General features: G+C 36.3%; 1 protein-coding gene across 10 annotated transcripts in view; it reads right to left on the reverse strand.

The window, feature by feature from the left end:
• The window catches only part of PTPRQ (protein tyrosine phosphatase, receptor type Q), a 296,165-nt gene that overhangs the window by 151,531 nt on the left and 126,920 nt on the right, over window positions 1–17,714 (reverse strand). For 8 of the 10 annotated variants that reach the window (XM_027543274.1, XM_027543276.1, XM_027543277.1 and 5 more), the window contains 4 exons: window positions 7,506–7,666; window positions 6,370–6,515; window positions 2,022–2,187; window positions 245–535 (listed from right to left, as the gene is read on the reverse strand). In XM_027543274.1, coding sequence (XP_027399075.1) covers window positions 245–535; window positions 2,022–2,187; window positions 6,370–6,515; window positions 7,506–7,666 — 764 coding nt within the window. The remainder of the gene's footprint in view (window positions 1–244; window positions 536–2,021; window positions 2,188–6,369; window positions 6,516–7,505; window positions 7,667–17,714) is intronic. The other 2 variants (XM_027543282.1, XM_027543283.1) reach the window with 2 other exon arrangements.

Genomic DNA, 17,714 nt, shown 5'->3' on the forward strand with positions numbered 1-17,714 from the left:
ATGAAACAAAAGTGAATTAGTATCAAAAAGAAGAGGCTTCATTAATAATGGGACTTAATTTTATCAACAGGTAATTATTTTAATTTTAAGAAACTGTAAACCTTATTGTGTTTATTGAAAGGCTAATTACTTAAGAACAAACAGAATCTATGTAGTGATAAGAATAACGTTTTCTAGCAGAAAGCAATCTAAATAAGAGAACACCAACTATCTGCGTAATAGGCAATACAAGGGTCCAGCCTACCATCTTCTTCAGTTCTGATGTGTAGTTGGGCCGTATATGCGTCAGAGAATCCCTTTTCTGTTGATGGAGTGACTTTTAAGATATAGTCAGTATATTTGTCCAGATTATCAAAATACATGCTTCTCTCATACGTAACTAGAGGTGGTCTCACGTGGCGCGGAGTCTGCTGTGAGCTCAGAGAAACATAGTAGAAGACTAGACCATTGGGTTGAGACGGAGGGCCCCAGCTGACATTTACTGCAGTTGACGAAATGGACTCGTAAGTCAGGTTTCCCACAACTCCTTCAGGTACTATGATAGGTAACGTGCAAAATATAAAAATCATCAGTCACCCTAGGTAAACTTGAAGTAAATTCACAAACCAGAGGCTCATTGTTGAAAGGGCACCTACTACCTCACCAGCTTCTACGGTGTTTAGATCCACACGTGGTAACATCATCTACTACAAAATACCTTCTAAATAATTACATTAAAATTAAAATCTAAAAAATTACATTAAAATTATGTTCAAATCATTCAAGGTAAACCTTTTCATCTCTAATATGTGTGAATTGTTTTATACAATACCCTCTTGGCTTTTCTTTCCTACAAAATGGGTATTATGAGTCTGTGTAGATTTTGAGTATGTGATGGAAATTATGTATATGAGACTATGAGTGTGCAAGTATGGATATATACATGTATACTCAGATTTTTAATTTCTTTCTTCTGGAGATTATCCTTATTGTACATATGAAGTCACCTAGGACCTCTCACCAGGAATAGTGCACAGGGTTTATTATTTATGGTGCTGTAATATTGACTGATAAAACATTATAGGTTGGTGAAAATCTTGGGAGAGATCTCCATTTAAAGAATGCCTGAAATGATGTTGACCACATACTGCTCTAAACTTTTTAGCTAAAACTCCCCCAAACTTATAAATTCTGCATATTCTATCCTAGCTACACTGCTCATCAGTGAGTAAACAATTTGAAAGATTATCCCAACAATGGGGAAAGCATTCACTCTTCATACTTGAAGTGTCTGTCGATTTATAATCTTCAAATACTAAACATGCAATTTTACTCTCAGCAGCAATTTAGGTCAATATTGTTTCTCAATAAGAGATGAGCCTTTTAAAAATAAATGGACCATAGAAGCAACCACAAGAAGAAGTAGGCAGTGACCCACGCATCACTGTATTCTCGAAACGGAAACCTAAAACACAAGAGCTTCAGTCATTATAGTTTTCTGAATACTCCGCACAAACAGGATGATGCAGCATCCACATAAGAGGAAACTGCCAGAGTTAAAAAAAAAAAAAAAGGTATTTGGGTCATTTAGTCATAAACACAATAGGAACAAAATGCTGCATAAAGTCCTTCGTGAGTTCAAAGACTGAAAAGGAAACAAGTTGCTAGAGAGAGGAACAATGTCATTTCTAGAGCAAATGAAGTATTGGAAAATCTGTCTACACATGCAACAGTATTTTTCACGTCAGTATTTTTCATTAACCGTATATTTCATTAACCTATGGCTGTGATATCTTTTGAATAAAGGTGACAGAATTTTTATAAATGGATGGTAGCAGTTTCCTTGAATAGAAAAGGTTGTTACTGTTGTAATAGGTTTACAGCTATATTAATGCATTTTCAAATTTCTCTGACTAGTTAAATGTGCCTAAATAAAATATAGATTTTATCACCAATACATACAAATAGAAAAAGATTCTGAAAAATTATAAAGTTTTAAATTAATCCTATTAAAGATTAAGAAATGCTTTTCATTTACATACTGTCTTGATCTGTATATACGTGAACTATGCCACTGCTTTTATTCCCATTTCCAACTGAAGTACTTGCTGTTACCCAAAATGTATAGTAGCTGAATATTGCCAGTTTATCTATTATTGCAGATACGGTCATATTGTCAAAGTCATTTACTTCATGGAGTGTAAAATTCTGAAAAATAAACATATTGTTTTTAATTGTTCAGAATATATTTTTAGTATACATAAGCATTTCAAAGTATCATAGATCGGTTGCTTCATTATTTTAATATGTTAATTTTTGAGGAAAATCAACATAGAATTTTTTATTGCAATAATTAAACTGGAAATATATTTGTACTAAAAGAGGAATCAGTGGTAGCAGTTTTATTAAAATGATACACAGATTAGCAAAGAGTTAAAACTCCAAGCTTAGCTGGCAGTGGGGAAGGTCCAGTAGTGAACCGAAAATGCTACAGTGTGCTGATCAGTATAGTCGGTTACAAAACAGTCAAGTATTTTTCAAAATTTGGCTACATATTTTTATGCAAGTTTGGGGATACTATAAAAATTTTCTTTTTTTCCTTCCTATCAACAATGTAGGAATTATGAAAGTCTTCACCTCTATGAGTTCAAATGGTTACAATTTCTTTTTCTTTTCTTTTTCATTTCCTTTTCTTTTCTTTTTCCTTTCCTTTCTTTTTCTACTCTCATGTAGAGAAATAGGAAAGCACTGGATACACTCTCACATGAGCTAAAAAAAAAAATTTTTAATTCTCTTGCCTGACTCCTAGTTATATTTGTTCCAAGCCATTTTATGATAATCAAGGAATTGTAATCATTGCCTCCTTCACCAAATTTTAAATACAAAACATGGTCAAAATCAATTCTAAATAAAGAAAAATAGACTTTTTAAAAAGTCATGTAATTAAATATGAATTAAGTATGAATAATTTTATAATAATATATTTATATACAGAGAAATCTGAATCATTCCAATCTGCACAAAGTCCTTAGAGTCCAAAGACCTGTATTCAATTTGGACAGAAGTCCTGGATAAATCATCTGATCACAAAACTTCTCATCCTCTAACTGTAAAATGGGAAGAACCTCTTCAAAAGCCTTCACAGAGGGCTTCTGAAGATTAGACTATATGAGGCAAATAAAGCAACACCATCTCTGGCACATGATAAAAGAAAAGTAATAAATAGTAAAAGGCTAATTTGAACTAATAACATAGGATAATCAATTTGACTAAAATTTATAGTTAGCATGGTTCTGTGATGTATCAACAAACTAAATTCTGCAAAATTTTGTGGTTCTTTGACAGTATGTGGGGCAGTGAGTGTCATGAAATCTACTTCAATTTTGTGGTGACTTATTAAGTAATAGACAAGATGCTGCTGCTGCTGCTACGTTGCTTCAGTCGTGTCCGACTCTGTGTGACTCCATAGACAGCAGCCCATTAGGCTTCTCTATCCCTGAGATTCTCCAGACAAGAATACTGGAGTGGGTTGCCATTTCCTTCTCCAATGCATGAAAGTAAAAAGTGAAAGTGAAGTCGCTCAGTCGTGTCCGACTCTTAGCGACCCCATGGACTGCAGCCTACTAGGCTCCTCCGTCCATGGATTTTCCGGGCAAGAGTACTGGAGTGGGGTGCCATTGCCTTCTCCGAATAGACAAGATAAGACATTATTAATCTCACAAAAAATGTGATCTGGGAACTTTAATATCTTCCAACACATATACTTTACAGATGGCATAACTGGCTTATATAATTTATCTCTTAAAATACTAATGGAGCCTTTCTATTTTTTTTGCTATAAAATTTACTCTGATTACATATGAGCCTGATGACAATTAAGTAACAAATTACTCTGAATCACCCAGAATTTATTCATGCTGAGTGTGAGTAAACATGCACAGACATGTAAACACATTTAGAACCAGATCAGTTATCCAAATGATTATCCCATTCATCTATTTATTTTGAGGGGGAAAAAAAAGTCTTGTGGTTCAAATTATCTAATTAAGGCTTATTCTTTGAGAATATAAATACAGTCAGAAGGTATTTAGTAAAAACTTCTCAAAGTTGATTAATCAAATCAGTACTTATTTAACACTTTTTAATAAAAGACACTGTGTCAGGCACACTGAGGGGACAAAAGTGGGTAAATGTTAAAATGGATAAGAGTTAATATGAAACCCAATGGGCCACAACTGGAGGAGGTACAAGATGGATTGCCATGTAGTAGCAAGGAGCTTAAACTCCACAAAGTCTGAAGGACAGATCACAACCAACTTACATGCTCCAAATCATAACTAATTACTGAAAATAACGTTGATCTGCTATAATTATTTTTATGTTCTCTGATTAAATGTTTATTGAGCATTATGATATAGTAGCAGAGGATATCAGGGGATGGAAAGACAAGAGTCACACACAATCCTTTTCTTCACATTATCTGCTATGGGATGAGGGAGCTAAGACAAGTAGCAGACACCAGGAATAGGAAGTACTATGATGTGTCATGCATAAGGGATACTACAAAGGTCTATGGGAAGAAGAAAGAGAAGGAAGAAAATAGCCATACATCTATCCTGCTATATAATTTTCATTTTGATGATTTCTTCTACTACCAATCCAAAATAGAAAATTAAGTAGTGAAGATTTTTATACTATATTTAACTAATTTTAGAAATAAAGCACAGATGAACTTCAAGGAATATGAGAAATGTTTTAACATCATTAGCCTGTGCCTTCTTGCAGCTGTCATACTTAAAAGCATTCTTAAGATAACTTAATAAAAAATTACATTTTCTAAGACAGATGAACTGCAAATGGGATCATATTATATGCTCAGGTTTGAATAAGAAAGTTCATAAAATCACCTTGAAATTATAGTTAAACTTTTGCCCTTGATTACTTAGGATGTGGACAAAGAGAGCCAAAACAGAATCAGACACGAGCGTGAAGTGAACTGTAGTGGAGACAAAACCTTTGCTAAAGGTTCAGAACCTCTGAATTTTGAATACTGAATATTGGTTAAATGCATGAAAAAAAATCTGCAATTTGAATAGCCTGATGACATAATGACAAATTATTAAATTTATAAACAAACTGGGTAAAAATGCACTTTAAATTTCCATTTTCCTTCCCCAAATAGAGCAGAACAAAAAGAAGCAGCAAAAATTGTTTGATGTACAGAGTTAAATAAACAGATTGTCCTTTCTTATGCAACCTCACTCTTACAGGGCCTGGAGCAGAATATTAAAATTCAATCAACCTCTGGACTGTCTTTTACTCACTGCTGGGTAAGGCCTAAGACAGCGTGCAGAATTCTGCTCTGACTCTTCACTAGCCTAAACTGCACTAAAGCAAGTTATACTTTAGAGAGGCTTCTGCTCACAAGAACTAACTCTAGTGGCTAAACTTGGGTTATTAATCACAAATTGAATTAGGCAACTTAGAATTAATAAGACTCCTCTCTATTCTTCTACTAAAAAGGATACAATGACTTAATAGTGGTCAGAGTAATAATTAACATTCAGTCAACAGTTCCTAGTATTAAGGTACATATTCTCTAAATGGCCATTATTTCTTCTATATCAGTGTTTTCCAAATTATATTCCAACTCTCCAATTCCTGATTCAATCACAACTGTCCAGCGTTTTATTCTTGTCAAATGTTAGAGTTCTGTGAAATAGTTTGGAGAAGTAAAGGAATCTAGTTGAAGAACTAAAAATATTTCTCTAAATGAAAGGCACTTTAGCTATTTTAATAACTATTGTTGTTCATATTTCAGAACGTATCCATCTAAAATTATGCAATCCTATAACCTTGCATATCACAAGTTTAATAAGCACATTTTGGTACTTTCATTACATCTGATACTAAGTGATAACAATGATGATGATGAGGATGACCCCCTCCTACTAACAATGGAAAAATTTTAGACGTGAAGAAAAATACACAAACACATCCAAGCATGAAAACTATTATATTCAAACAAAGGGAAATTTTTTTAGCTGAAAAACAACTGAGGGTAAGTGAAACCATCAATTCTCTGGAGAAATAGCACTGAGAGCCACATTTATATACAGAATGCTTAAAATGTGTCAGCTTCATTGTCGGTAACACATTTGAAGCTGATCCAGAGACATGTGTGTGTTTGGAGTGCATGTCTGCACGCATAGACAGACAGATTAAAATGTATTTATTTCTCCACCACATTTTTCTACATCAATAGGAATTTTATAAAATGTCTATATATAATTGTCAACGTAAGATAAGAGACGTTTTCTACTATGCCAAGTCTTTATCAACAGAGCTGAGAGATGTAAATAAAGAAACAGGAGAAAACTCAGGTCTTACCTGGATGAAAGTACCTGAAGTATTTCTGTAATAAACAGAATAATATTGTATAATCCCATTAGGTTTTGAAGGAGGTGTCCAAAAAAGAAGTATTGATGAAGAACTGAGGTTTGAATACTGAACATCTTTGGGAGGATCACTTGGTGCTAAAAAAACAAACAGTTGAACACAAAAGTGTACCTGTGTCTCCAAATAATGTCTGAACTGTTCTAAATGTTACCTGTGCCTAAGTTATGACTGTTAAAAATTAAGAATATCTAATTAGAAGTCAGAAATGAAATCTGTAAGGCTCATTGGGCCATCCCCATTAACACTCTACCACAGGAATATCCAAGCAGAGGACAAATGGATTTCTTATTTGTAAAACAGTATCCCAGTTCTAAATCAGGCCAGTGCTTTGGATTTGAAAAAAACATATGACAAGTTTCCAATGCAGAATGCATACTATGAAATTCTAATTTAACTCAGCATTTTGAAGCTGAATAATAGAGGACAAAGGCACAGAGCTGACTTCATGCATTTTATTTTGCTTCATGAAAAAAAAAACAAAACCCTAGGACCTCCCTGGTGGTCCAGTGGTTAAGAATTTGCCTGCCAATGCAGAGAACATGGTTCAATCCCTGGTCCAGGAAGCTTCCACGCGTTGCGGGGTAACTAAGACCATGCACCACGTCTGCGGAGCCTGTGCCCTAGAATCCAAGCTCCACACTGAGAACAATGAGCAGCCCACACACCACAACCAGAGAGGAGCCTCCACTCCCTGCAACTAGAGAAAGCCCGGGCACAGCAGTGAAGACCCTGCACGGCCGAAGATAAAGTAAATAAGAAATTAATAAAAAAATAAAAAGCACACTACATGCTAAGTATTGGGTTTTGTGCTGAGCGCATTCACAAATATAAATTCATTTACTCCTCAAAAGGACCCTAAGGTAGGTGATACACCGTATCCATACAAATGGGAAGTTGAGGCACAGAGAGATAACTAACTTTCCCAACCTCACACAGCTAGAGGGACCACAAAGCAATTTTGTGTGTAACTTATGACAGATATTAGGCTTAATAAGACATCTTTATATTTAATGCGTTTTTTCTGAATAGAATATTCTTTTACTTGGGCTATATTCATAAGAACTCACCTCCCTCGGGTGTTCGGAAGTTGATGATATTGCTTCTCTTTTCCCCATCACCAAATCTGGTACTAGCTGTTACATAAGCATTATATTCAACATTGTGGTCCAAATCTGAAAACTCTAATGATGTTTCAGTTACATTAACAGTTTTTAATGATGATCTGTCCCTAAAAGGAAAAAAAAAAATTATCTGTACAATGGACCTTTAAACATTATATATACATTTTCAGCACAAGTACATTAAAAATAAGCAATATTTATGCATATTTATTAATCCAGACTGATAGAATAAAGATGCTGCTGCTGCAGCTAAGTCGCTTCAGTCATGTCTGACTCTGTGCAACTCCATAGATGCAGCCCACTAGGCTCTGTCCCTGGGATTCTCCAGGCAAGAACACTGGAGTGGGTTGCCATTTCCTTCTTCAATGCATGAAAGTGAAAAGTGAAAGTGAATTCGCTCAGTCATGCCCAACTCTTAGTGACCCCATGGACTGGAGCCTACCAGGTTCCTCCATCCACGGGATTTTCCAGGCAAGAGTACTTATCCTGAAATGCTGAAAAGAACTGAATTTCAGAATAATTCAATACATAAGCTTCTTTTGCTTTCAAGTATATTCAGCTTAGACTGATTTTAATAGATCTCTAGGAATTTTGTATATTCAAAGTAATTATAGCATCCTTTTCATACCAGTGTTTTAGTGTTCAAATATTTGTTCTTTTGAAGTGTAGGCATAATCTTATTCATACAGCATATTTATCAAATCCATTTTATAAATATTATATAACAATAACATTGATTTCAGACCCAATTCAAATAAACAAATTAAAAATATCTGAATAGCTATATCTAAAATAATGAGTATGGGTTATTCTTTAATTAGAAGCAAGATTTAAAATAATGGATGTAAAACATAACAAGAAAACAAAAAAGTAGAGCTTCTATCTCTTACTCAGCTAAAATCTTAAATGTATCTCAAATATTACTTTGGTAAAGAAAGTAAATACTGATTCACACTCTTCAAGTAAGTACCAAAGTCCCAGGAGAGGGGGAAATGTCTAAAGAGCATACTGTTGCTAAGCAACATGGTACTACAGTTCATTTCAGATATGTTACTTCAGATTCCATAGAACTGGGTGCAGATTAGAATCTAAGCTAAAGAATACGTATGTAACAGTACTGAAAACTGTGCACTTTAAAAACAAATTCATATTTTTAAGAGCAATACAATTAATTACTAAAGGATTTAGATAAAGAAATATGATTAACATCACAGAAAAGATACATATCTCATGTAATGTAATGTCTTTTTTCTTCTTTAGAAACACATGGCATCCAAGAGGTAAATGGATATTCCCTCTGAACATAAAAGTCTTTTGTTTCTCTACCACTAAAATATATGAATCCTGAATCATTAAGTGGAATAAAAGATTTTAAGTGAATTAAGGGTATACACAAAGAGATATATTTCAGCCATAGTTTTACCATTACAAAAGCATCAACTCACTCTCGATACAAGTATGGTTATCTGAAAATAGTTGGAAAGCTTACCATAGTGAGAATTATGGATTCAGAATATGCAACTGGAGACAGGCAGGATTAGCCAGGCTATTCAGTGATTTGAAACAGTTTCATCATCCTTTTCCAGAAGCCATAGGGAGAACTGAGTTCTCTCTTTGACTTTGCTGAGACTACAGAATATCTTTTAAAACTTAATGCTATAGCTGTTAGGCTATTAGTCTGAGAAAGATGCCTTGTTATAGAAACTTTACCCAATTCCAGACTCTTGGATCATTAGAAAATCACGATATAGCTAATCCAGTTCAGATCTCTAAAGCTATGAAATTAGCTAAAGCAACCTAATTGCATTGTCTATTTCAAAAATTTCTCTTCCAGCATATTTTTAATAATATCTGCTGCCCTGTGTGACTATCTTCTTGCACTGATCTTCACAGCAAAACATTTTAGATAAGTATCTGCCTATAATATATAAAGGACTTCCCTGGTGGCTCCATCAGTAAAGAATCCTCCAGCAATGCAGGAGATTTGGGTTTGATCCCTGGGTTGGGGAGATCCCCTGGAGAAAGAAATGGCAACCCATTCCCATATTCTGGCCTGGGAAATCCCATGGGCAGAGGAGTCTGGTGGCCTATGGTCCATGGGGTCTCAAGAGTTGGACACAACTTGGCAACTAAACCACCACAATAAGGAAAACCCAATTTTGTTCCATAGATAATACAGAATCAAGGCAATCACTTGGAAAATGCAGGTCAAACATACATTTTGTCTTAAATATCTGGGTATTTCAGCAAAAAGAAGGCAGTCTTTATAAATTATCTGAATAACAAAGTCAATAGTCCATCTCAGTTAGCATATACAAATATAGTATACACAACTACTCTAATTTATCTCCAGAGACAAAACCATGCTAACAAAAATGTTTCATGTACTGATAAGTCTTGTCTGTTTGGGGCTTGTTTGTTTCCTTTTGGAGTTAATTGTGGCTGATATTTGAATAACTATGGTAGAAAAATATCTGAGCATAAACTTCAACGGGAGCTTCAACTTCTGATACAAGTTCAGAATGCATCTTAAGTTCATAAGAAATGGCTTGCTATTAAACTGAGAACCAGAAGTAGGAAAAGGAGAGAAAATTGACACTGTTCCCCGAGGATCTGACTTCACCCTCTTTGCTCTTAGGCTGTTGCCAGACTGGAGGAAACACACAGAAACCTCTGGGCCGAAGCCTGAGCTCTCTGCTCTCTGAACAGCCATCTCATGGGCGATCTTACAGTTCAGAGGGTCACTCCCTCCCATGCATGAGAAACGCAACTTTGATGCTGCTACAATCAGTTTTTTCTCCTGGTTTTAACTGGTTTAGTTTAAAAAATCTGTTTTCTTCTTATTAGTTTAAAAATATTTTATTTCCATTTATAAAAGTATGTTTTATATAAGGCTTTCCTGGTGGCTCAGTGGTAAAGAATCTGCCTGCCAATGCAGGAGACGTGGGTTCAATCCCTGGGTTAGGAAGATCCACTGGAGAAGCAAATGTCAGCCCACTCCAGTATACTTTCCTGGGAAATACCATGGACAGAGGAGCCTGATGGGCTATAGTCCATGGGGTTGCAAAGAGTCAATTTAGTGACTAAACAACAGCATTTTATATCTTGACTTTTCACTTATGTTAAGAACAATAATCTACATCATTACTTTTTTCTAAGTTGCTTAATTTGGATATATCATAGTTCTTCAGCCTTCCCTCTATAAGTTAACATTTAGGCTGTTTCTCTCCTTTTTTCTTTAGTTATTACTAACAATGATGCAGCAATCATTATTATCTTTCCATAACAGTACTTTTATTTCTACAGGCTAAATTCCAAATATGTGATTGAACCAGATGGGTGTTTTTTTTTTTAATTTTTAATGATAAATCATTATGATTTGGAGTCACAGCAACAAGTGTGCAAACTCACCACTAGTCTGGCTAGTAATCTTAATTTCTGCAAGTTCAATTTACCAGAAACATTTAATTTGAACATCTGTGACCATGAGTGAAAAAGAATTATCTTCTTATTGGTTATTTACAGTCCTAATTTTGGAATAATTTATTTACAATTTCCTTTTATATACTTTTAGTCCCTTAAATGGAAAACAGCATATGTTGAGGAGTTAGGGAGACATTTTTCTTTTAGATAGTGTTCCCAAAGAAGAGATATCTTCATAAGGGGAATCACATATTCCCTATCCTTTCTATATTTAGTAATGGTGTATATACAATCAACATTCAACAAAATTTACTGAGCACCTATTTTATGTCAGGAAAGATGTTATGTGCAAATGAGAAAGGCACAGGCCCTACCCTCCAAATAGACAAAGCAGTAAATAATTAAACAACAAATTCATTAATAACAATAGTTTTCCCCCTATTAGCTAAAAGCAAATAAAAAAGAGAAAGGGATGAGTGAAGAAATTAATTGGGAACAAAGAGTAGAAAAGGAGAATAAATCATAGCTTCCAGAGCTGCAGAAAATGTTCACTAGAGAGCGAGTTTGTAAGATTTGAGAGAAGAGGGAGTTGAGTGAGATGGGGAGAGGAAAAGGCCCTTTGACAGAGCAGGTCTAACTCTTAGGTATCCAAAGTCATAAACTGCATGGAGATGGAAGGAACATAAATGGCACACAATACTCAGAAAATCAGCCAAACCTCTCACACAGTGCAGATTATCACACTGAGGAAAAAAAACAAAAACAAAAACAAACTCTTGAGAGTGTTGAGTGCTATCGTTTTACTGATTTAATTCTATAAACTAGAATATAAATTAGAACATTTTTAAAGCCTTTTTGAATGAGAAATCAAAAGACTTTAATGACTGAAATTATTCTGAATAAATATAAAATTATTCTGAATAAATTTATATTCATCTGCACTCATTGGTAACAAGAAAATGTCTTGAGATGAAATTAATGGAGATTTAAGACAAAGTTATTTCCTAGTTAATTTACACTTCTTTTCAAAAGACAGGCCACATTTTAACATCAGGGCATAAAGGAAATTCTAGAGCTTAAGAGCAGTTTCTTTGCTCTGCTTTACCAATTCCTTTGCTCATTTCTTATCACATCAAGACTATGCCAAACAATTACCTATGAGAAATCACGAACACCAACACCATATGGAAAGATTTAAACAAAATTTCCTATTTTCCCAACTGTTGTGAAAAACAAATAAGGATATATAGGGAAGATACAAAACACAACATTTGTCCCCAAACATTAACTACTTCAGTATCCCTCAAGTCCTTCTCTTTAGCTCTCCAAGATGTTTTGTTCCCCAATCACAAGCTTTCCTAGCTTTGTACATTTCACCAATGTGATGAAAAGAGCCCTGAAGGTATTAAAACTCAAGATCCACACAGGTGAAATAAATGACTAAATGAATTTAAAAGAGAGTAAAAGATTGTGGTCAGAAAGACAAACACCGATAGGGTATATTAATGTATATATAAGGAATTTAGAAAGATGTTAATGATGACACTGTATGTTAGACAGCAAAAGAGACACAGATGTAAAGAACAGACTTTCGGACTCTGTGGGAGAAGGTGAGGGTGGGATGACTTGAGAGAGTAGCATTGAAACATGTCTATTACCATATGTGAAACAGATCACCAGTCCAGGTTCCATGCATGAGACAGGGCACTCAAAGCCAGTGCACTGGGACCCGGATGGGGAGGGAGGTGGGAGGGGGTCCAGGATGGGGGACGCATGTACAACCACGGCTGATTCATGTCAATGTATGGCAAAAACCACCACAATATTGTAAAGTAATTAGCCTCCAATTAAAATAAATAAATTGGAAAAAAAAAAAAAAAGAGAGAGTGTGATGGGAACTAAGTTAAACTGCAGAGCAAATGCTCCACCTAAAGACAGCCTTTCTTCAACTCCAGCTGATTTTTTTTCATGAGGAACATGGCAAAAGTATTCTGACTTTTGTAAGAAACAAAGGAAGCTGAAGTTTCACTAGATACCTACTCATTTAAAAATACTACACAATTCTGTTTAGAATTTATTAACAGTTTGTTGGTCCAGCGAAGCACGAGTGGCCTACTGCTAGCCTGCTTGTCACCTTGGTAACCAAGCTTCATCTCATTCATTCATGAAAATGATTAATAAAAAAGAACTAAGACAGAGCTCTTAACATCCCACTAAAAAACTCAAGAAGTCAAATGATCAAAAGCACCCTTGTGCTAACCACTCCCTCCATCTCTGTATCTCCCACCACCCTAATCCAGCTCCACTGTTTCATTTTTACAATGCCACGTACCTACCTCTTGACACAGCCTACTCACGCTACCTCCACGCCTCCATAGACCCTTCCCACTCTGAGATGTTCCCCTAAACTAATCTGTCTTTACCACCTTCATTTCAAATGTAAGATAAACTCAGGAAATTTGAAATGGCCCCCTTCCCACTCTGATTATTGATCTATATCACACATTGAAACCATTAGGCAGTTTTAATAGAGTGAAAATCTTTCCGAAAACTGGAAGAAATAGGGCTAAACATACCTTTTTAGCGTAACAAAAGCCATTTCCAAAAGTAAGCTTTTATGTTACAGGGGAAATCACCAGTAACATTTAATAAAAATCTACAGTAAAACTGTTTTGACTTCCTTATATATTGCTCAGCAAGTATTTTTAAATTATTTCACATGGGCTTATTTTATCTCTAATTAGTCTACAACCATTTTAAGGTTCTATATATTTTTTATCTCCCCACAGAGTTTAAAAGCCAAGGTCTGTGTATAAGCTAGAATTTTCAACATCATTTACATTCCAGTCTTTTAGCTGTATCTTATGGACCATTCACTTAAAAGTTTTATGAACAAGGAAGAAAACTACTGTTAAAATTTACTGACATTATAGAAATAAAATTGCTAAACAAACCCAAGTTGAATTCAACTATAAAATAAACACGTTGTATAAATCAGTTTACTATAACACCACACTTCAATCCAAAGTATATTAAAAGAATACACTTAGAGGGGTCTCGGAGAAGGCAACGGCACCCCACTCCAGTACTCTTGCCTGGAAAATCCCATGGGTGGTGGAGCCTGGTGGGCTGCAGTCCATGGGGTCGCTAGAGTTGGACACGACTGAGCGACTTCACTTTCTCTTTTCACTTTCATACATTGGAGAAGGAAATGGCAACCCACTCCAGTGTTCTTGCCTGGAGAATCCCAGGGATGGCAGAGCCTGGCGGGCTGCCATCTATGGGGTTGCACAGAGTCGGACACAACTGAAGCGACTTAGCAGCAGCAGCAGCAGCAGAGGGCTCTAGTAGAAATGCGTTTATCTAGTGGTGGCTGCCCTAGGAATGAAAGGACTGTTTCTCATTTGAAAATGTATAAACATAATTTACCAGTATAACTGAGGGAAAAGTGTTACTTAGGTGACAAAAATTATTTTACAAAGCAAACTCTAGAAGAACACATTATTTTTAAATGTAATGTGTTAAAGAAGATTTCTGAACACACCATCTACAAATCAAATATGGCTCACATAGTAGCGGTTATAAAATGATTGCACAATAACCCTCATGAGCTATTTTGTAAAGACATACTCATGACAAAGAAAGAAGTCACCAGTATAACAAATAGAGTAGGTAACCTGCAATTTGCAGACACACTGAAAATAGCAAATATCCAAAGATGATGTTTTTTAATTTTCCAGGCAAGAATACTGGAGCGGGGTGCCATTTTCTACTCTAGGGGATCTTCCCAACCCAGGGGCTGAACTTCTCCTGAGTTTCCTGCATTGGCAGGTGGATTCTTTACCACCAGCGCCGCCTGGGAAGCCCTAGTGTTGGAGCAAGTTCCCAGTTATCCAGGCTAAAGCCTCTTAGGGCGTTCAGCCTCTTCCTGTTTTCTTCCATAATCACTTGTCAGATTCTGTAATGGTCTCTGAGTGCTGTCATTAGAGATTTCTGTGAAGCATCAATCTCCGCATTTGTATTAGCGCTTTTCAACATTGTCCTAAACCAGGCTTTCACCTGCTCATGTGGGGACTATATCACTGCCTTCCAATTGGCTCCTCAGTCTTCATCATATGCTTCAACACAAAAATCTACTTGAACATTCTTCATAACTCATGAGATGGAACAGCTTGCTTCCTTCAGAAAGATATTGTTTTTTAAAAAGAATTTGGTAGTTAGTGAAAGAACGAAAATAATGGAAATTGAGTGTTGTGAGAGAAACGTGAACCCCTGAAACAGGAACTCTGCTAATAAAAATAGAGACCACTTACACAGTGCTTTAAGAGAACCCCACAGATAACTTAGTGGCAGAGTTACCATTCAGACCTATGTCTCTCCACTCAGAATGTGCTGCATGGTATCATGATACATGCCTCCTATTCTCCCCAATTAAACTGATATGGCAAGAGTTCCAAAAAACCATTAAAGAAAGAAAGTGAAGTCGTTCAGTCATGTCTGATTCTTTGCAAAACCATGGTCTGTTGCCTACCAGGCTCCTCCATCCATGGGATTTTTCAGCCAAGAATACTGGAGTGGGTTGCCATTTCCTTCTCCAAGGGATCTTCCCAATCCAGAGATTGGAACCCGGGTCTCCCACACTGCAGGCAGACGCTTTACTGTCTGAGCCATCACGTAAGCCCCCCAAAACCATTACTGATTAGTAATAGTGATAAAAAAGGACCCTGGATCATGATATCCCTTTAACTACAGAGGCTAAAGCTTCCAGCTTAGGTAAGAAGATGCTGGAAATTTAAAAATATCTCTTATATACTTCATTACCATTTATATCTGTCAGTCTATTACAGATGATATTCTTAAACATGTTAAGATGTTTTTCCTTTTTTGTTGTTTCTTTATAAGACCTAACTCTAGTCAACAGAAGGTGTCCACTGTTTGGAAAAGCATCACTGCTTTTATGCCAGAATTAAAAGATAATAAGTCTCTACTAAATTTTTAACTCTTAAAATATACTCTGCATTCAGTCATCCATTCAGCAGATGATTTAGTTTCAATTATGAGCCAGGTAGTTTCCTGTTCCAGGAACAGGAACAAACCAGATCTTGGAGCAGATAGGATCTTCATCTCTCTGCCTCTTCTTTCACACTCGCCTCCTCCCTATGTGTGGTGTGTGTGAGAGAGAGAAAGAGAAATATAGCCAAGTTCTATTGAGGAAAAAGCGTTTCCTATGTTCTCTTTCCACAGTAAGAGTCAGTCCAGCACGAATATAGGCCATAAAGTTTTATAATAATTCATGGTGTAGAAAGGAAGAATTACATGCAAAAAGAAAGCTTTCAGCAGTCAAAAAGAAAAAGTTTTGCACTACTAAGAAAAGGTGAGAGAATAACAGGACAAAGCTGTCCTGGGATCTTAAGTTAAGGATGAGAAAGTGAAAATGTTAGTCGCTTAGTCATGTCCGACTCTGTGACTCCATGGGCTATAGCCCACCAGGTTCCTCTGTCCATGGGGATTTTCCAGGCAAGAATACTGGAGTGGGTAGCCATTCCATTCTCCAGGGGATCTTCCTGACCCAGGATTGAACGTGGATCTCCTGCATTGCAGGCAGATTCTTTACTATCTGAACCACCAGGGAAGATAAGTTGAGGGTAGGTGGTGAAGACAAATGAATAGTTTGTGAAGGAAGTGGCAGCATAGAGCTTCTCCTTCTTAGAATGGAGAGGAAAATGGTAAACCTCTTAGAAAATCTGTCTTCAGTATGGCATTACTCATGTCTAGTTAAGTAGTTAGGTCCAGTGATTATTAATACTTATGTCCGGTAAGATCTAAGGGCTCTTCCAGCAGACCACTGGAGCTAAGGAGTGGTGTGGAAGCCACCTTCCAGTCCTGCACACTGTGGATCGGTTCAGAGAAAACAACAGAGAGCATATAGCTACCTGAGGGTTGAGACAGACATGCTGAGAGATCCAGAGCACTAGAATAAATCTGAGGTTGGATCAAGGCTAAAACAGAAAATAAAAACCTTGAAACTGGAAGCTATGATGGCAGGGGGGGTGGGAAGGGAGTCCCAGAATGGTTCCCAACAGTCAAATGAGATGAGTCATGATATCCCAAACTTGAGATCCCCTCATGCTACTTTCCGCGGTCTCTCCTATACCTACAGTCCATTTTAGGAAGTGAGACACCGCCTGAAAGAGAGAAAAAAGGACTGCTGGGGAGTTGAACTCACACGGCATGATCACTATACAGAGTAATGATACCATTTATCAGAGTAGGACCGGAAACCCAACCAGAAAAGTCTTGATTCTCATTAACTTTTTTCACTGTCAATTTTTTTTCTAACTCAGCAAAACAGTGTCATAAATCTCTGAGTCATTACCTTTGATTCAAAAATCCAGAAGTCATCATTGATTCCATTGATTTCTCTTTCTTTTCATTCCCAAAGCCAATCAATCCACCACTGGGTCCAAGCAACTTTTCTTCCTAAGTGTAATAAAAAGCTGCCACTTCTCTCCTCCATCCCAGGATCATCTATAGCCCAGATTACTAAAATAAGCTCCCACCTAATATTCCTGCTAGCATTTTCCCCCCTACAATTCTTTCTGCATAAAGTACCCAAAGTGCTTGAATAATGCTTTAATAACTGTACTTTAATAATTCCCATTACAACTGAAATGAAAACAAATCCTTATGATGGCTTAGCTCCTGACCTTTGCCAGCCTCCTACTCTCCAGT

This window comes from Bos indicus x Bos taurus, chromosome 5, assembly GCF_003369695.1.
Source record: "Bos indicus x Bos taurus breed Angus x Brahman F1 hybrid chromosome 5, Bos_hybrid_MaternalHap_v2.0, whole genome shotgun sequence".
Classification (NCBI taxonomy): domain Eukaryota; kingdom Metazoa; phylum Chordata; class Mammalia; order Artiodactyla; family Bovidae; genus Bos; species Bos indicus x Bos taurus.